Raw genomic sequence first — 19,015 nt, 5'->3', positions numbered from 1 at the left:
TAGACTGCTAGGCCTAACCAACACCGTTCATCAGTAGACAGAAACTAAAGTTGTGGTTTCATGCCTAGTCGACATGGTCTCAACGTTATTCATGGCCACCTTGTTTGTAGCATCATGTGCATATTTCCAGCTCAAGATACCATGGGATATCCGAAATTTTAATCATTGCCATTATGCATTGGTGCTAGTGGGTAGGTGGTGGTGCCACAGTCCGAGTAGTCAGAGCAATTTCTGCTCTCTTTCCAGAGAAACCACTGTACGTTTAAACACTTTGAATAGTAGACTTTCTATTGCACTGCAAAATTGGAAGTCCTTGAAAAATGGCAGACAGTCAATAAGGGAGGATGTGGGGCTGAAAATTAGTTCTTGAGCCGTTGCACGGACATTTATAAAAATCTATATGTTTATGTATCTTCTTGTTCTGAGTACATATTCTAAGTTTCACTAACACAGATCAAATAAAGAAGTTATGGCTGTCATGCGGACGAATTAGGCAGGCCACCTTAGGAAAACCATCATTTCAGAAATAATGACACACTGAGTGTTTTTGTTAAATGCCTTCCAGGGTGATTATACTGCAGGATAAGGCAAGTTGCATGTTTTTTATTACATTTCTGTAACAATGACATCACTTTGAGGCTATGTTAAATTATTGTCGTTGTCATTATATGTCAAATATGTAATAAGTTCTTGTGTTAGTAAAAATTTCTAAATGTAAAATACCTCATCTTGTTCCTGACAAAATTTCAGCCTAGCAACTACGTCGAAAGCAGGTTTTAGCGAAGCAGTTTGAAAATTATCGGTTTCCATAAGGTCTTGTTCAACCAAAATGTGCTAACTGAAAAATGAGCTCAAATATTTCTGAATATTTTATTTTATTTTAGGTCCAAAAATAATTAATTAATGTTCCCTGCTGTATAGGATGGAGCCTCCTGCTTCAATTCTAATCTGCTCTGCAGCAGTTCCTTCGGGTCATCCCCACACACACACACACACACACACACACACACACACACACACACACACACACACTTTTAGAGCAGTCCAGCACCCTGGTCTGCGTTTGTAGACAAGGGTGCCGCAGCCACATTTATGCCTTTCTTTTTTAGTTTTTGCTTTGCAGTCTGCTGTATTCTTGATGGAAAGTCTCCTATGAAAAGAATGCATGTAAAACAAACTGTAAAACAGACATTCACTCTATTTTCGGTTTCTTGCCCACTCTGTGGCCTTACATAGAGCGTTCATGGGAGCTCTAGAGCTACAGCTAGCGTATGCCACTGTCACTCGAAGAGGATTCATTTTCTTCTTTCCTGTGGCGCAGACTGCTACCAGTCTTGGTGATGAGCTTCTTTATATGTCCAGGAATCCAAAATAAACAAAATTAGACAATGTTTCTCTGGCAAAAATCACGATTTTAGCTTCGCATCTTCCCTTAGCCATTTGTGAGCATGTGACCATGCATTTCCCACAATCCCAACCGGAAAGTGATCAATTATTGATTTGTTCACGCTTTATTTAGCACACATCTTCATTAGACAGGTGACAGTTATCTGGTGTCATATGATCTGCATATGTCTGCTTGTTTCCTACATGTCTACATGCAAGCTAATACTGCTCTGTGTTATTGGCATTCACCAGCAACCATGCTAAAGATTATGAAGGTGCTTTCCTTTTGCGACTTCTCTAAATAAATGCTGTGGTCTCAGTGAGTGGCAAGAAGCTCGTCAGTACAAGCTTCACCTTGCTGATAGTCATTGGTGAGCCATACTGAAATTAGGAATTTGAACTGATCACTTACTTACAGTTCACTTGCTTTTTTGGGGGGAGGTCGTTAAGCTGAAACTTATTGCAATATTGTGTATGCCTGCCAGTCTTGAATGCCACATCATGCTGATATTACGGCGTGCCAACAGCTTGTGTGTGTGTCCGTTCATGAGGTTTCTGACTGTACACAAGAAATATGCACAGGGTTTTGTGTGATTTACTTGACAGATATAAATGACCCATTTTCTTTCTCTCTTTTTACACAGCATCCGGGGGCTTTGATGACATGTGCGCCAGCATGGAGCTCGATGGAAGCAGTCCAACAGTCGACCCTACAGGCCTGTTGGGCTCTTACACTTCAAACACTGAGATGACGCCAGTTTCCGACATGCTCAAAGAAGCAGAGGAGGCTCTTGAATGGCAGCACAGTCCGCTGCTGGAAGAGCTGGAGTTGAGTGGCACGGTTGAAGCCCATGAGGAGAAACCTCAGACAAACGTCGCAGATGAAAAGACAAGTGACCTACAATGAGCAGCTACAGCCAAGCCTCAAACATAGAGACATACTTAAAGCATAGAGACTTGGGTTCAAGGCAGAGCCCTATTTCGCTCCGATTATGTTGGTTTACAAACCTTGTTGAATGCGCCTAATGCAGCACATGTGTCAGGGAAATCTTCAGCAGCTGGCTGCATGTTTCTGGACCCTGTTGGCACTTCCACTAAAATTGTTTCCTATTTAGTTACTGTTCTTCTAGAAAAAAAAAAGGGAAGTGTTTGAATATTTGCACACTGGTAAACATATTGAAGGTGCAGATTTGTTTGGTTTTGGCCTTGCTTGTCAAAGGGTTTGTATGACTGCATTTTTTTTTCTTTTTTAATTACTGTGGTCATGGAGGCTTTGTATAAAATAAGGGAAAGTTCATGTTGATGTTGGCTCCAAGTGGAAAGGTTAATAAAGTTTTTGTACATACATAAGTGCTGGAAACGCTTTGCGAAATAAATTGCACAGCACAAATAACCTCATTAGCGGAATCAAAAGAGCGTAGTATGTGTTTTCCCAATAGCTGGCTGAAAGCACTAATGATCATATGATGCGTGCGTAGAATTAATTGGTACAACCATACATTGGAATGGCAGACCAGTGTGCCCCAGTTTGCAATGTACATCAAGATTGTTGGATCATCAACCTTTGGCCATATTTTGTAATGATCCTGGTCATTTTCCATTATTCTCATCCTTAGTACCAAGTGCCACAAAGGGTTAAAAAAGTGGAAAATCAAATGGATCGTAAAATGCCGCACCTGTGTTCCATTAACTTTTGGCTACACTTTTTAACCATGTAAATGTAAACATTTCACATCCCCATTATCGCCGTCATATATTCTGGAACGGTTCTCTTGAAGTATGGGCATAGAATAAAGAACAACTTTAGAGAAGGGAAACTGTACCTTTGGCAGTGGTTCGAAAATAAGCAGCGGCAGCGCATGGAACTTACCTAGGTGGACGCCAGATGACGATGCTAAAACAGGAAGCAGAAATGCGCACCTTTTTTTTTTTTTTTTTTTAGAGCATTATCAATTATGGCCGCTTTTCGCCCGTCTTGTACGCTTGTATCCGCTCGTACGCGCCGTATTCGCCCCGCCGGCTATGCGGCATGCCTCGATACCTCGGCTGCCGCGCAGCCGGTGCGTTCTAAATGCCAGGAGACCAAAGAGCCTCTACTGACGCCCATACAAACAATCCACAAGTGAGTGAACAGGACGTGCGACTTTATTGGCAGAAGATAAGCAGTGTGCATTCTCGGGCAATGGTAGAAATAAAATGTGTATGTCGAGATACGCTGGAATATTTGACGCGAGCTCGTAAACGGCTCGCCGTTGTCGCACATGGCGGTCTAGTAACGAGCGACAACCAGCGGCGCAAGCAGATTGGACAGAGTGTCCCGCCTGTTTGCAGCGGCAGTCGCCGTTAAAGATGAGCAACTTGCATTGCGAAGCAATCGGGTGAACCAGGCATCTGCTGCCGCAGCCAACACAACGACATGGACTACTCGGCATTTTAGCCTTAACTCCTTTCCAACCTGCACGTTACTTTTCTTTCGCGGGCCGCTAATGTGTGGCTCGCACTTGGTGTCCCACATTGTATCAATATGGACAAGTCGCTTTCGTGGGCATCGCCTTCATCAGCCGCTTTTGCGGGCCTTTGCACCCAACTTCACACACGTCGAACCATGTAAGGACGTATGCCGGTCTCCGTTCGTGCTTAATCGCGGCCGAGAAAGGCAACAGGCACAATTTGCCCATGGCTGCAGCAGGAAAGGCTGAACGGGGAGCACGAATCACGGTGTGTAAATTAGGAGTCCATGTCGCTGTGCAGATTGCAGGAGCAAATGCTTACTTCGAGAGACTGCTTTCCAATGCAACTGACCAGGCCGCTACATCCGATAAGTATAACACAACGACCGTAACCAAGTGAGATAACAGCAAAAATAAACGGCAATCATTCACCACATAGTGTTCAGACAATACATTATACATTGGCTACAAACCATATGGCAACAGTGAGCATTCACATACACGGATCTTTTAGGATACATTCAGCCACCTACTTACAGGCGTAATGCTTGCTTTCATCGCATGTGGTGGTCTGGTAATAAGTGACAACCAGCAGTAGAAACAGATTGGACAGTGTGTCCCACCTGTTTGCAGGGACAGTCGCCATTAATGAAGAGCAACTTGCATTGCGAAACAATCGCAGGCATCTGCTGCTGCAGCCTACACAGCTACATGGACTACCCGGCCTTTTAGCGTTGACTCCTTTCCAACCTGCACATTTCTTTTCTTTCGGGGGCCGATAATGTGTGGCTCACACTTGGTGTCCCACATTGTCTCAATATGGACAAGTCGCTTTCACGGGCATCACCTTCATCAGCCACTTTTGCAAGCCTTTCCACCCCACTTCATACACATCGGACCATGTAAGCACATGTGCTGGTCTCCGTTCGTGCTTAATCGCAGCCGGGAAAGGCCACAGGCACAATTTGTCCGTGGCTGCAGCAGGAAAGGCTGAACAGGGAGCACGAATCACGGTGTGTGTAAATTAAGAGCCGCTGTCGCTGTGTGGGCTGGAGGAGCAAATGCTTACTTCAAGAGACTGCTTCCCAATGTAACTGACCTGGCTGCCATATTCGAAAAACATAAAACGGCGACCGTAACCAAGTAAGATGACAGCGAAATTAAGCAGCAATTAAAAAAATTAAATTATGGGGTTTAACGTGCCAAAACCACTTTCCGATTCTGAGGCACGCCGTAGTGGAGGACTCCACTAATTTCGACCACCTGGGGTTCTTTAACGCTCACCTAAATCTAAGTACATGGGTGTTTTCGCATTTCACCCCCATCGAAATGCGGCCACGGCTGCTGGGATTTGGTCCCGCGACCTCGTGCTCGGCAGCCCAACACGATAGCCACTGAGCAACCGCGGCGGGTGAAGCAGCAATCAATCGATGCATGAGGTTCAGAGAATACATTATACATTGGCTACGAACCATATGGCAACAGTGAGCATTCACATACATGGGTCTCTTAGGATACATTCAGCCGCCTACTTACAGGCATAATGCTTGCCTTCGTCGCATGTGGTGGTCTGGTAACAAGCGACAGCCAGCAGTACAAACAGATTGGACAGAGCATTGCACCTGTTTTAACCGACAGTTGCCGTTGAAGATGAGCAACTTCCATTGCGAAGCAATCAGGTGACGCAGGCATCTGCTGCCGCAACCAACACAGCGAAATGGACTATCCGGCATTTTAGCGTTAACTCCTTTCCAACCTGCACGTTTCTTTTCTGTCGAGGGCCGCTAATGTGTGGCTCACATTTGGTGTCTCACTTTGTCTCAATATGGACAAGTCGCTTTCGTGAGCATCACCTTCGGCAGCCATTTTTGCGGGCCTTTCCATCTATGTGGCTATCAACTTCAAACACATCGGACCATGTAAGCACGTATGCTGGTCTCCGTTCTGAACAAATCATGGCCGAGGCAGGCCACTAGTACAATTTGCCTATGGCTGTGGCAGGAAAGAATGAACGGGAGCACCAGTTACGGTGCGTGTATACTGGGAGTCTATGTCGCTGTGCGGACTGCAGGAGCAAATGCTTACCTTGAGAGACTGTTACCAATGCAACTGACCAGGCCCCCACATCCTAGAAATGTAACACGGCGACCACAACCCAGTGGGACAGCAAAACCAGATTCTGCAATCAATCATTCAGTGTAGCTTGCGCAAAGACCCAGGCTATCGAGGAAGAAGAGCAATCATCAACGAGACTAGGAATATGAAAAATGAGAAAGCTCGCATTCAAGAGAGAAGCCACTCTGCTGTGCAAGCATTGAAGGCCAAAAACATCAAGAAAAGTAAACTGGTGCACAGCAAATGGTGCGTAGATTAATGCAAGACACATGTCGATTTTGCATTGGCTATTTCAGGAGAGGAATTGTGCATGACAACATACACTAAAAGGTACTGCTACAGATATGTTATGGTACTGGACAGTGACTGGTATTAAGTATCAGCGAAGAATCGGTTGACCTCTATGTGTGGATGAGGATGAATGATCTCTAACGAGAATGGGCAATGACGAAGCTTGCATTTATAGAAGAAAAATTACACTTGGCACAAATGGAATTGACATGGCCAGGAAGGTGATTAAGGGCAAACTGATGGAACTCTTTTGGTCAGTGTCGTCCGTGCTTGATAAGAAGTTGCAGGTGCATCTGAAGACGAAGAATTTCTATAAAGTCCTTTTTGAGTTACCTGGATGACTCAGCCAATTTGTCCATGCTGGTGGAATTGTAGCTGAAGCTCTTTACAGTCTTGACACAGTGATCTGCAGACTTGATATCTCATGCAAATTCTTCTGCATGCTCTTCTTTGTTCGTGGTGTAAAAGCCTTGCAAATTCGGTTCCAGCTCCTTTCTGTTGGTGTGGATAGGAGCTCCTGTGATGACCAATATATGCTTGGCATGGACTCTGTTGGGGCAGAACGGTGACACAGATACAGCACAGATTAGCCAAACTCTTGTGTGTTTTCTTTTATGTTCGAACCAATTATACTGAATTATAAATATGAACAGACATCCATATCTGCTGCAAACAGCAAGCCAATACAGCATATATGAAACATATTTATTTCGAAACCATGTATTGTTTACCTTGTAGTAGTAGCCAACGTCCACACAATGACCTTGTTGTAGCAGGCAGCAGCTTCTGTTTAGTGCGTGGAGTGTGTTGCTTTATACTGGTGCCGTCCTCACTGCTGCATGTCTGGAACAGAAATTTTGACTTAATCAGAAATCGAAACAGCAAAATTTTGCAATATGAAATGCAAAAAGGTGTGACATATATACTGTAATGGTTTGTGACTACAGAACACATGCAAATGTACCCTGTCTGTTCTAGGGTGCTTAAGCCGCACGTCAAATAAATACTGCTATTGTCCATAAATTTGTCAGCTTAAGTATTATTAATATCAGAAATGAGAACATTTGTGCGTTCATTTATACACTGGAAGAGATCACACTGCTGGCTCCACAAGCAAATGCATGAAAGTCATGAAGCTATTAGAACTGATGCATTATTTTTCTCCACGGACGTGATGCACCGCTTCACTACTGCAAAAATAAATGCCCTACGGTAAACCAAACTGAACAGCAAGAACATTTGGAACCAACAAATACGAAGTATGAGTGAATTATCAGGCTTGCAACTGTTTAATACATTAAATTGTGTACATTCACATCATTTTACCAAAGAATTATTCGGTTTTGTGGACGAAAGAAGTTGCCGGCGGACTCGAAAAAAAGTTTTATGTGTATATTGTTAAGGCTACCTATGGCCACGGCTACAATAAGATGAAAAATGAGACGCGCGTTCCGATATCGCTCTTTCTTTCCCGATTGTGTGTGTATAACGACAGCCTCGCAAGTAACGGTTTTTTAGGAAGCAGCAACGGAGGATCTCAACATCCGTATGTTGTGCAGGATCTAGTTCGTTAACTTGTTTCCGCCTGTAAGTTAATGAGACGAATATTATATAACGATTCAAGCAGCGGTGTTAAACGACTCACCGTTATTGCCGTTGTTAGCCGCACCAGAATCCAGCTCCCGTTTCGATACAGACGTGTTCCGAATGGCTCACGACCGATACCCAACTTTCGGGACTACATGTCCGCTTGCAAACACGTCACTTCACCCCAGGTGCTGCCACGCGAGACATCGAAGCGCAATCAACCAGTTTTAGCAAAAAAGAAGGAACCAGTCTGAGTGCACGAACGAATGAATCCGTGCCGCCATGCACTCGAAAATACCGGTAAAAATTTTAAATCGAGGCCAGAGGTCACGTGAAAGATCGATGGTGCTGAACGCTATTTGCGTCTATAGTGACAAACAAACTTACATACAAAGAATACAATATCTAATTGGCAATGATAATTTCGCCCTCTTTATTATGTAATAATAATGCTTCGGTAATTGTAGGAGAAAGTTTGTAGGATAAAATGGATGGATGGATGGATGGATGGATGGATGTTATGAGCGTCCCCTTTGGAACGGGGCGGTGGCTTGCGCCACCAAGCTCTTGCTACTATGCTGCCTAATATCCTACCTAGGTTAACCCATGAGAAAAAAAAACACACTATGAACTACCACGTCCAAATTTTCTGATTCCCTATTGCGAACTGTGCTTTTGTACGTCTCCGTCCTTTGTCGTTTCCCTACTTTTCTTCCACCAATCCTCCAATCGCCTCTTACTGATGTCTATTGCGGACCTGTTTGCTTTACCACTGCTCCCGCTGAACCCAAGGGCTTCAAGGAGGCCAGTGGTGCCTAAATCGACCGCTGGATAGATGTCTTCACATTCTAATAAAATATGCTCCGTCGTTTCCCTAGCTTTACCGCAGCAAGCACATGCTTCTTCTTCCTTCTTATATCTCGCTTTGTACGTGCGTGTTCTAAGGCATCCCGATCTCGCTTCGAAAAGTAATGAGCTTCCCTTTGAGTTATCATAAATGGTTTCTTTCCTAATTTCGTTTTTTCCCCTTAAGTAGTTACTCATGGCAGGTTTCTTTTCCATTGCCGCCACCCATGAGATTAATTCAGCCTCTCTGACTTTCCGCTTGACCTTCTTTGTTGCTGTGTTGCCCACCCCACAGGCCGCATACTTGCTGGTAAGCTTCCTAGTTCTTTTCCTCCACTGTGAATCAATGTTTTGCCTGTACAGATACCTGAACACTCTCCCAGCCCATTTACTTTCCTCCATATTCCTCAGCCGTTCTTCATACTCAATTTTACTGCGAGCTTCCCTCACTTCAAAACTAGTCCAGCCCATATCCCCTTGCACAGCTTCATTTGTAGTCTTCCCGTGAGCGCCCAATGCGAGGCGACCCACTGACCTTTGGTTCCCGTCGAGTCCTGATTGTACCCCTGATTTAAAGCAAACAACCGCATTTGCAAAAGTAAGTCCTGGAACCATTACCCCTTTCCACATACCTCGGAGGACCTCGTACCTATTGTATCCCCATAGCGCTCTGTGCGTCATTATGGCTGCATTTCCCTTCCCCTTTACTGTTATGTTTTTTTCCTGTGTTTCCATATATCCATTGCTTTCGTTTATCCATATACCAAGGTATTTATATTCTGTTACCCGAGGTATTTCTTGGCCCTGTATCTCCACTGTCTGTTCACTGTTTTCATTGAATACAATAACACCTGATTTTCTAACACTAAATTTCAAACCTAAATTGTTGCCTTCCTGTCCACAGATATTAGCCAGACGTTGCAAATAACTTTGCTTGTTTGCGAGCAACACAATGTCGTCCCGCATAAAATAAACCTGGGAGTTGCTGCTCTATTACTGTACCTGCCTGTTTGTATGAGAGATTAAACCCGATATTACTTCCTTCTAGCGCCCTCTCCATCCTCACCATGTACATCATAAACAGCAGCGGGGATAAAGGGCACCCCTGCCTCAGTCCCTTGTTGATATGAACTTTCTCCGCGCTCCTCATCCCTTCCCATTCAACGCAAACAGTATTTTCTAGGTAAATCTCTCTCAAAAGCTGTATACAATCGTTACCTAAGCCTTCCCCTTAATTCCAGAATATCCCACAAAATGCTGCGGTCTACGTTGTCGTATGCTCCTGTAATGTCCAAAAAGGCCACATACAACGGTCTGCTTTCTGCTTTTGATATTTCAATACACTGAGTAAGAACAAACAAGTTATCATCCAAACGCCTACCTATTCTAAAGCCATTCTGAAGCTCTCCCAAAATGTCATTATTTTCTGCCCATGCTTGAAGCTTTAATTTGATTGCCTGCATTGCTAGCCTGTATATTACCGATGTAATGGTCAACGGTCTATACGAGTGAATTCTGTCTTTCTCCCCCTTACCTTTATAAATTAAATTCATTCTACTTTGTCGCCAACTGTCTAGCTGGTATTCGTCTATCTTTTAAAGTTTTTTCAACTGCTTTCACGAGAGCTTCCTTACTTTTTGGTCCCAGTTCATTTATCAGCCTAACGGGAACCTCGTCTAGCCCTGTGGCTGTGCGCTTAGGAATTTTCTCTTCCGCTTTCTTCCAGTTTAAATTTGTAAGCACTAGCTCCTTTCCCCCTTGGGTCTCTTTCATGCTCTTTTTTTCTTCAAATACAACCTCGTCCTTGCCTTGGAAAGATTCGGCTGTTACTTTTTGGATGTAATTTATTGCTGCTTCTCCTTCCAGTCTGTTTTCATCTTCGTCTAGGATATGTTGTTGTATTGTTGTTGATTTCCTGCCTAATAATTTTATGTGATTCCAAAATATTCTAGGTGCGGCCTTCTTTTTCTCACGTATTTCTGACAACCAACTTTCACTTTCACCTTTTAATTTTGCTTGCACCAGTATTTGAACCATAGACTTTTTCTCTCGGTATATTTCCCATTTACCGGTTACTTCATCCTGTGGCAACTGCGCCTTCTTTGCCTGCCTGTGCTCTCGAGATGCTTTCTGTCTTTCGGCGATCGCTTCTCGTATCTCCTTGTTCCACCAGCTTTTCGGTTTCTTTTTTCCTTTCCAATGAACGTGTTGTTTCTCTTTCCGTATTTCTGTCGTTACTACACTTAGAAGCTCACCATATTCCCACCCCTTACTTGGCGACTTGCCAATTTCTTCCTCCACTATTTGTTCAGCGTTCAAATTTCGGCTGGCCATTTTGCTTTCGTTGCTCTCTTTCCCAACTACATATCCCATTTTCAAAATGATGCGTTTATGGTCACTCCCTATGCTGCTAAACCCTTCCTCATCGATGACCATTTCTCTCAACTTATCCTGAATTCCTTCTGTCATCAGACAGTAATCAATGGTCGATTGCCGGTTTCCCACTTCCCACGTGATCTGTCCTTCACACTTAGGCCCTGTATTCACGATCACGAGGTTATGTTGCTTTTGCGCTTTTTACGGCGCCTCTAGCGGAAGATGTTCAAACTAACGTAAGCATCCTGAAGTGATTCTACTATGGTGGTTTTGTTAGCAGCAGCGCGCGGTCGATTTTTTCGCCCTCTGTGGCCATTTGTTGAACTTGAGAGTGTACGGGGCCTGGTATGGGCCAGGAAGGCGGAAACTGGCAGCAGGAAGCACGTCACGCCTATTGTTAATCCCATCCGTTAGCTGACGCGAGCATCAAAAAATAGAATGTGAAATAAACTTAGACAACGTTTTATTTTCTTTATTCTTTCCCGCTAAAATTTCGCATATTAATTAACTTTGTGCGCATACGTAAGTAACTTGACGTTTCCCTTAAAATATACAGAATGCAAGAATATGATCTTTCTGCAGAATTTTAGCTGGAATAAAGCAGCAATAAGGGTCAATTTTTTTTTGGTATTTGCACGAAAACGTTTTTGCGTTGTACCACTATCATCAGTATCATTTCGCTGTTGCGCCAAATTGTTGAAGAGACGAACGCAACGAGCGTTGCATGGCGTTGCCTTGAGCAGGTGCGATGAAAAAAAAGGGACGTATTCTGAAACGTTCGCCGCGGCGAAGTTTCGCACTGGCCACGCCTCCGCCGTTGCGGCGCGCTCTGAATGGCTGCTTTGACAAAACCGGAAATTCAGGTGGCGCAAGTGCATTTCCGGTTTTGTCAAAGCAGCCATTCAGCGCGCGCCGCAACGGCGGAGGCGTGGCCAGTGCGAAACGTTCGCCGCGGCGAACGTTTCAGAATACTTCCCATGATGTGGTCTAACGTGTACGGTAATTTTGACGGTGAAACCTCATTCTTTGGTCATCGCAATGAAGAGAAAGCTGGATCTCAACTATACGAAGTCCGTACACTGTTTACAATTTGTGCGGACACTCCTGGCGTGGCAGTGAACCCAACTGTGAGGGGCGTTGTTTCGCAGAAACATCTTGCGGTTGCGATAGACGATGTTGTCAAAGTATTCAAGCATGATAGCTTCCTCTTCTCTACGCGTTTCAATGCTGCCGTCGATGCCATTGCTTTGTGCAGCGACGTACTGGATGGACTTCTCATTGTTGCGGAAAGGAGTGCCAACCTTCACATATTCACCGTCGAGTCTGCCCAGTCCATCGTCAAGGTACCTGTTCCTAGCTCAGAAAATGATGATACCACTGCGCTCTTCCGTTCCGTGGACGTGAAGAAGAACAGTGACAGCTACACCGTGTGCGTGCTAACGGGACACCATGTCATAACAGCCACAGTCAGCGACGCCGTGATCGCGCAGCTCGCATCGGCGGACCAGCCAGACTTGTCGCCGCTGCAAGTCCGCATAGTCGACGTTAATCAACACGCGAGTCGAAATGACTGTATGCTTTCTTTGGTGTCAATGGCTAGCGCCTGTGTGTTGGGTGACGATTTGCTGGTCACTGGTGGACAAGGAGCTGTTTGCTGCATTCCCATGGACTCCAACAGTTCGGCTTATGGCATCCTTAATAACATCGCTGGTGAGCGGGTTCGTAAAATGGTTGTAGTAGACAGCCTCTGCACTCTGCTTACTCTCACTGAAGGCTGCCGTCTCGTCACCATCTGCTTGAAGACTTTCCTTATCAAGGACATTTGGTCGGAAAAAACCGTTACGGACTTTGTTTTCTGCGAAGAAGCCGCCGCAAAAACCGAGCGTGGACCTGAACAAGAACGCAGAATAGCGGTGCTCACAGCTATTTCTGAAACTTCAACCAGAAGACTGGAGATCTACAGGTTCCCCGACTTTTCCATGCAGTATGCATTGGAAGTTAACGAGACTTGCCACATGATGGCATTTTGCGACTCTTTAGAAAATTTCTGGATAGTTGAAGGCTTTAGTGATAATGAAGAAGCTTTAACTGGACTCAGAGTTCGGGCAATCAGCGAGGCACTCCCAGAAAATCATTTGATGAAATTGATCAACAAAAACAAGTTTTCAGAGGCTGAAGAATTTGCAAAGCTGTTCAACCTCTCTGTTGAAGAAGTTCGCTGGCACCACCTTCTGTACATTCTCAAGAGCCTAAGTACTAGGCTGACAGATGCATCGATGGATGAAGAGGATGAACTTAAGCTGGTCCATGAAGCTTTTAACTTGGTGAAGGTGCTTCCAGATGTCCTACAGGTAGCTAGGTGCTGCATTGAGACACCTTTCGCCTCACCTGCTGTTGCATCTAAGCTGTTCCTTTTCTTGCAAGGACATGTATCGTCTGCAGAAGGTTGTGACATTGAAGAACGTGATAGTGTATCTGCTCAGATTATGTTACTACTGAACAGAGCTACCACATTCAGATTTTTGTGTGACAGTGACTTTAAAAGTGACTGGTTTGCATTTTCACAAGCTGACCTCATCGAGGAGATTTGTGCCCTTTTCAGAGATGATCACATGCCTGCAGGATTTTTCATTTGGGAGCGTCATCAGGACGAGTTCTTGCAAGGCTTGAGCTGTAATGTCGTAAAGCATCTTTTAGATGCCATTCCAATAACCGTGGAGCTCTCATCCCTTTTACAGTGGCTTAAAGGCAGCTTTCTGCCTCTAATAGTTGATTCTTTGCCTGAGAGCCTTGAATACATCTGCCAGTGGATTGTAGATAGAGTTCTGCTGATGGAATTCTGCAATAAGTCACTCAGGCCTTCTGGAGCCATGGGACTTGTGAAGGTCGTCTTGGATCATTTCCAATTAACCAGTACAATTGCAGACTGTTTTCCATTGAAAACTTGGATGATTGTGTATGGTGTGCCGAAGAGAATAAGGGACAAGACAAGTGCACTGTGCAAGCTGTACCATCTCTCCTTGGATCTCCAGAACCTTGAAGTTCTGCGGAGCAAATACAAGTGCCGTCTCACCCTGCAAGAGCTGCAAAACACTGACAAGCAGGAAGTGGCATTTGCAATCCTCGATGGAGCCATTACAAAGCTGGAAGTTGCATCACTCGTGCAAGGATTTCTAATACAATTTGTTAAAACCAATGGGTTGGACATTTCAAATGTGCTGCAGTCCTATGTTGACAAAGTGCTTTGCTACAAAGGTGTCAGTTTGATGCGTGATGAGCTTCTGGAAGACAAGATGGTTGCCTTAGCAGCACTTATTGACCACCCTCATTGTTGGCTTGTGGCTGTGAAGAAGATCCTCAGCCATGCACATGTGCCGTGGAGTGTAAGCATTCAAGGGCTTGCAGATCATGGTTCCTCGCTAAGAGGCTCAGCTGCCAGAGAGATTGACTACGAGAGGGATCGAATGCAGGCTAAAATGATTCTGTTGAGCTATGATGTCAACTTGTTTCGTTCAATGGCACTCAGCACTACTAGTACGCTGGTAAAATGCATTTTGCTTTCTGAAAAGCAAGAAGCATTGCAGGATGCTCTCACTGTTGCCAAGAACTTAGGCGACATGTCAGAACTTGATGTCTGTTTGCTTTACCTGCAAATGACTTATGTTAAAGCCGACATTGATAGATTTGCTGAGGTTTTGCAGAGTGTCCCACAGGAGCTATTCCTTAAAGTTGCTCCCAGACTGTTGTCATTTGCAGACCTCCTCCTGAAACGTCACAATACATACTCAGAGGTGAAAGTTGCTGATCTGATGGAATGCTGGCAATACTTACTGAGTGTCTTGCAGCAGACTTCAAGTGCTAGTGCCATTGATTATGATACACTGCACCGTCAGGTGCGCCAGGGAATGGTGCTGAGAAGGGACTTTGGCATCACTGTTTCTGCGGCTGAGCTCTGTTGTGAAAGTGACAAGCATGAAGTCTTAAAGCAAGGCTTCCAGAAAGTCTTGTTGAGTGAACCCGCACAAGATCAAGATGCATGTAAGAATATCTGTAGAAAGGCACTTTACCTTGCTGGAGTCTTGAAGCTTGATTTGCAGTCTGCCATAGAAGTAATGCTCACTTTGGTGCTTGAGCTTAAACGAGATGACATGGTGGACTCATTGTGCACTTGCCTGCTGGAGCTTCACTACATCCGAGAATCTGTTCTTGTTATCTTGCCCCTGATATTTTGTCAGTGTGAAGATGTGTTGCACATAGCTACTAATGTACACAAGATCGCTTCTCGTATAGCACTGGCATCCACAGGTAACAATATCAAGAAGTGTACAAATCTTGCTCTTTGGGCCGACATTTTAATGCAAGCATCAGTTCTACTCGGCAGTGTTGACCATTCTTCGACTGTTTCTGCATGTGTATGCTCGCCCAAGGAACAGAATTTTCTGCACAGTAGGCATGGGTATGCATTAGACAAGAAGCAAATGCTGATGCACTTAGCTGCTCTTGGAAAATCTGTGTGGAACTTCCTAGACAAGAAGCACCCAGAACTTCTTGAAGAAGTGAAGCTCCACTTGCAAGCAACCTGCCAGTACCTTAGCCAGAGATCTCAAGATGAGCTTTGCCTGTCTGTGGTTGCAACAGTTTTCCAGATGTTTCTTGACATCCCACAGCAACACTCAGTGCACAAAGCACTTCAAGAAGTGACTGAGCACCAGATAAGCAAAAATACAATTTCAATCATGACCCGGGCTTCAGCTAGAAAGCATGCCGACATGCCTTTCTTGAAGGGCTTGCTGTGCAACCTGAAACCTCGAAAGGCACTTGAAAAGTTGAGAAATCTTCTTGGTCAGTGCAACAACAACTTCAGGTTGCTCAAAACTGTCGCTACTGTCGGCTTTGAACTGTGCAGTTACTCAGCCGAGAAAGCTGTATTTCGAGCTGCCGTGAAAGGTGCCTACTGGTGGCAGAAGTTGGGTAAAGCTGACATTTCTTTTGCAGATGCAATGACAAACCAAAACCCCACTATCTTACAGTCTGTTCTTGAGCAAATGGAGAAGTCTTTGTTGATTGATGTTGATGACCTCATGAGTTACTGCAGTTCCTTTAACATAAACATGGAGGTGTCCCTTTCTCGAAGACTTGCGTTCCTTCTGTGTACTCAATCACAAGACCCCTGTATTAAAAAGCAGAGCCTGCCACAAATACTAGCAGAGGCTTCTCGTGTGCTTGAGAAAATGCCGAAGGTGTCGGCGCGAAAGGTACTCATGAAGAGTCTAACCAAGGTAAACCCATACGACTACGAAGTTTTGCGGTTTGGCTATGACTACATAAGAGCCATTAAAGAAGGACCAGACAGCAGTGTTCAGAGGGAAATTGATATACTGCACTTCCTTGAGTCCTATGAAAGGTACAGCCCTCCTTCAGAACAGGAAATAGACATGTGGTGTAAAGAATATCCAGTGGCTGAGATTTCGTCTTTGATGCAGTCAAGACTACCATTTCACCATTTTCTTAAGCCATCATTGTGGGAATTTATTACCAATGAGTTGCACCCTGAAACTGCGGATGCATGGCTGAATGTTGCAGACACGCTTAGGCTGAACAAAGACGACATCCGGTTCATTGCCGTAGATAATGCCATTCGGATGTGGAGTGCACAACAGCACAATGGGAACATACTGGATGAAGCATTTATTTCAAGTGTCAAGAGACTGATAGTGCAGATGAAGAAGAAGGAAAAGGCTGTTGCATGCCTGCTGAAGCTTGTAAAGAACTTGCCAAAAGGCCCAACAGCTACGAGTGTAGCTAAGAAGTGTGCTACATTGCCCAATGCATTTTTTGCATCTGGCGAGCCAAAATCTAAAGTGAGTGATGCAAAGATGAAATTTAGAAGGAATTACATAAAGCAACAAAATGAACAACTACTCAAGCAGCACAATTTGAACTCTTCTTTGTACTTGGCACTCTGTGGCAGAACAGAAGACCTTGTAGCTGCATTGCTGGAGGATACAAGGTGGCACCTTGTTTTTTCTGATACCTCAGAACTTTACAGCTGCATAAGCCAGATTGCTGCGACTGATGGTGTTGTCTCGGTAGACTTTTCTGGTCTCCTTGAGAAATCTATAAAGCGGTGGCTAGGGTTCCAAGCCCCTGAATACATTGGCGATGAAAGTACCTTGGAACCTTATTTGGAGGCAAGTCATGTGGGCAGTGCAAGAAGATCTGCAGGTTTCATCACCATTGTTCATCTGATGCAGCATATTCCAGAGCAGATGAAGGAAGTGCTTTCTTGCATTGCATCAGTGAGTGACTGCTTCATTGGACTGAGACCACGTGTCCTCGCCATGATGTGCATGCTAGCTGGTTTGGGAATCTCAAATCCCACTCTTCTCGATATGCCGCTGAAGAGCGGTGTATCCAGCCTGGAGGAATTGAGAGCTTTGGCTTACAAAGCCAGGTTACAACAGCTTGGTGTACCACTCCCGTCTTTGGACCTTGATGCAGATGGTGCCTCTGAAATTGTCAGTGCAGTCCTTCAATTACACAACCACAACGCTGTGGCACTAGAGTTGGTGGGCAACCTCTGCATCGAGTATCATGTGCAGGCTGCACCAACTTGGGAAGCATTTCTGTCAGCTGCCACTAGTGCTGGTGCAACTGATGTCCTTTGCCGTGTTTTGCCTGCACTGGGTGGCCACCCGCTATTGTGGTCCAAACCAGCATTCATTTGTGCATGGCAGTATGTCCTTCAGAATGCACCAGCCTCACTGTTTAGTGCATCAAGTGGACTTCTGCAGTTGTTTCTTCGCTGCCCATCTGTCCAAAGTCTTCAACCCTTGCTTCACGAAGATGATGTTTACTGTGATCAAGAGGGAATCATGTTCTACTTTGTGTACATGTTGGTGAGAGAGTCGGGAAGTGTTCAGTATTGTGCAAGAAAATTGTTAAAGCAGTTTTCTTCAAAGTTACTGAAGTTGCTAAAAGCTTGTAAAGATCAGGTGAACATTCTAAAACTTCCAAACACAAATAGAGTTTTTCAGGAGATGCTCTAGTTGCTTTTTTGTAACAAAGGTATGATAACTGTGGTGGAACTGTGCCTCAACAGAACTGTGACTGTGATGGAAGTTTTGTTATTATTAAAAACATGGTATTAAAAACATAAACACTGTTGCCATACCTACTGATTTTTCAGTAATTTTCTTAGTGGTCTACTAATTCCAAAATAAAATAAAATATCTACTGATTTCTGTGGTTTAAAGTAACATCTTGGTAATCTTCGGTGTAGTAACTAAGGGTTGCCAGGACGAGCCTTCAGCAGCTGCTCTGCTAAGGTTGGAGGTGTGAGCATCATGTTGCTTCTGTGCAAGGAGAACAACGGTCTTGCATATTTGAAGTGTGAGGAGACGCGGCAACTTACCGCAGTTTTGATCTCCAAGGAAATTGTAGAGCGCCTGCTTGTATTTCATGAAGAGGGCAGGTGGCACACCAAAATCGCCATGCCATCAGTCATTCATTTCTGGCTGTGCGGTGACAGAGGGCATGCAACCATTTGCCCTACATTGACATCTCAACAAGGTCGTTGTAATTTAACATTTTTTTGTTATATCGGAACCAACAGTATGTGCTTCTTAATTAAACAATACTTTTTATGACACCAAAATGATTTTATGTGATATACAGAATTTTGGGGAAGTCTTATTTTTAAAGGGACCCTGGAACGATTTTGACGATTTTCTACAAACGTACGGAGTCGTTAGAGTAGGTCCTTTTGATCATTGACACATTTAAGTGCTCCATGTAAAGCGTGTAATTTATTATAGGCGTAAACTGGTGACACGCGCGTGGTAGAAGCGAAATGCCGTACTAAAACGCTGCTGCCACGCACGGAAGTGACGTCACAGTTATGATGACGTTGTTTAAACAAGTATGGCGTGTTCCGGTTTATAGTGTTGCGCGCGCTGCTGGAG

At 44.5% G+C, this 19,015-nt stretch overlaps 2 protein-coding genes and 1 long non-coding RNA gene across 4 annotated transcripts in view; 2 read left to right on the top strand and 1 right to left on the bottom strand.

The window, feature by feature from the left end:
* Positions 1-2,736, top strand: part of Tsc1 (tuberous sclerosis 1 protein hamartin) — a 125,298-nt gene extending 122,562 nt beyond the window's left edge. For both annotated transcript variants that reach the window (XM_065451127.1, XM_065451128.1), the window contains exon 21: positions 2,031-2,736. In XM_065451127.1, the coding sequence (XP_065307199.1) occupies positions 2,031-2,293 (263 nt within the window). In that variant the 3' untranslated portion in view covers positions 2,294-2,736. The remainder of the gene's footprint in view (positions 1-2,030) is intronic.
* Positions 2,737-2,869: 133 nt separating this feature from the next.
* Positions 2,870-8,133, bottom strand: LOC135917577 (uncharacterized). Its single transcript, XR_010569337.1, has 3 exons — positions 7,888-8,133; positions 6,974-7,085; positions 2,870-6,791 (listed from the first exon to the last, which is right to left on the bottom strand). It is a non-coding gene; the product is annotated as an uncharacterized lncRNA (long non-coding RNA).
* Positions 8,134-12,031: 3,898 nt separating this feature from the next.
* LOC135917550 (kinetochore-associated protein 1-like) lies at positions 12,032-18,100 on the top strand. Its single transcript, XM_065451115.1, has one exon. The coding sequence runs from the start codon at positions 12,032-12,034 to the stop codon at positions 18,098-18,100; it is 6,069 nt and encodes a 2,022-aa protein (XP_065307187.1).
* The last annotated feature ends 915 nt before the right edge of the window (positions 18,101-19,015 follow it).

The sequence above is a fragment of the Dermacentor albipictus genome, chromosome 5, assembly GCF_038994185.2.
Source record: "Dermacentor albipictus isolate Rhodes 1998 colony chromosome 5, USDA_Dalb.pri_finalv2, whole genome shotgun sequence".
NCBI lineage: Eukaryota > Metazoa > Arthropoda > Arachnida > Ixodida > Ixodidae > Dermacentor > Dermacentor albipictus.
This window is presented reverse-complemented; position numbering and strand designations above follow the sequence as displayed.

Coding starts and splice junctions, on each gene's coding strand:
- LOC135917550 (XM_065451115.1), top strand. CDS start 12,032: ATGTGGTCTAACGTGTACGGTAATTTTGACGGTGAAACCTCATTCTTT.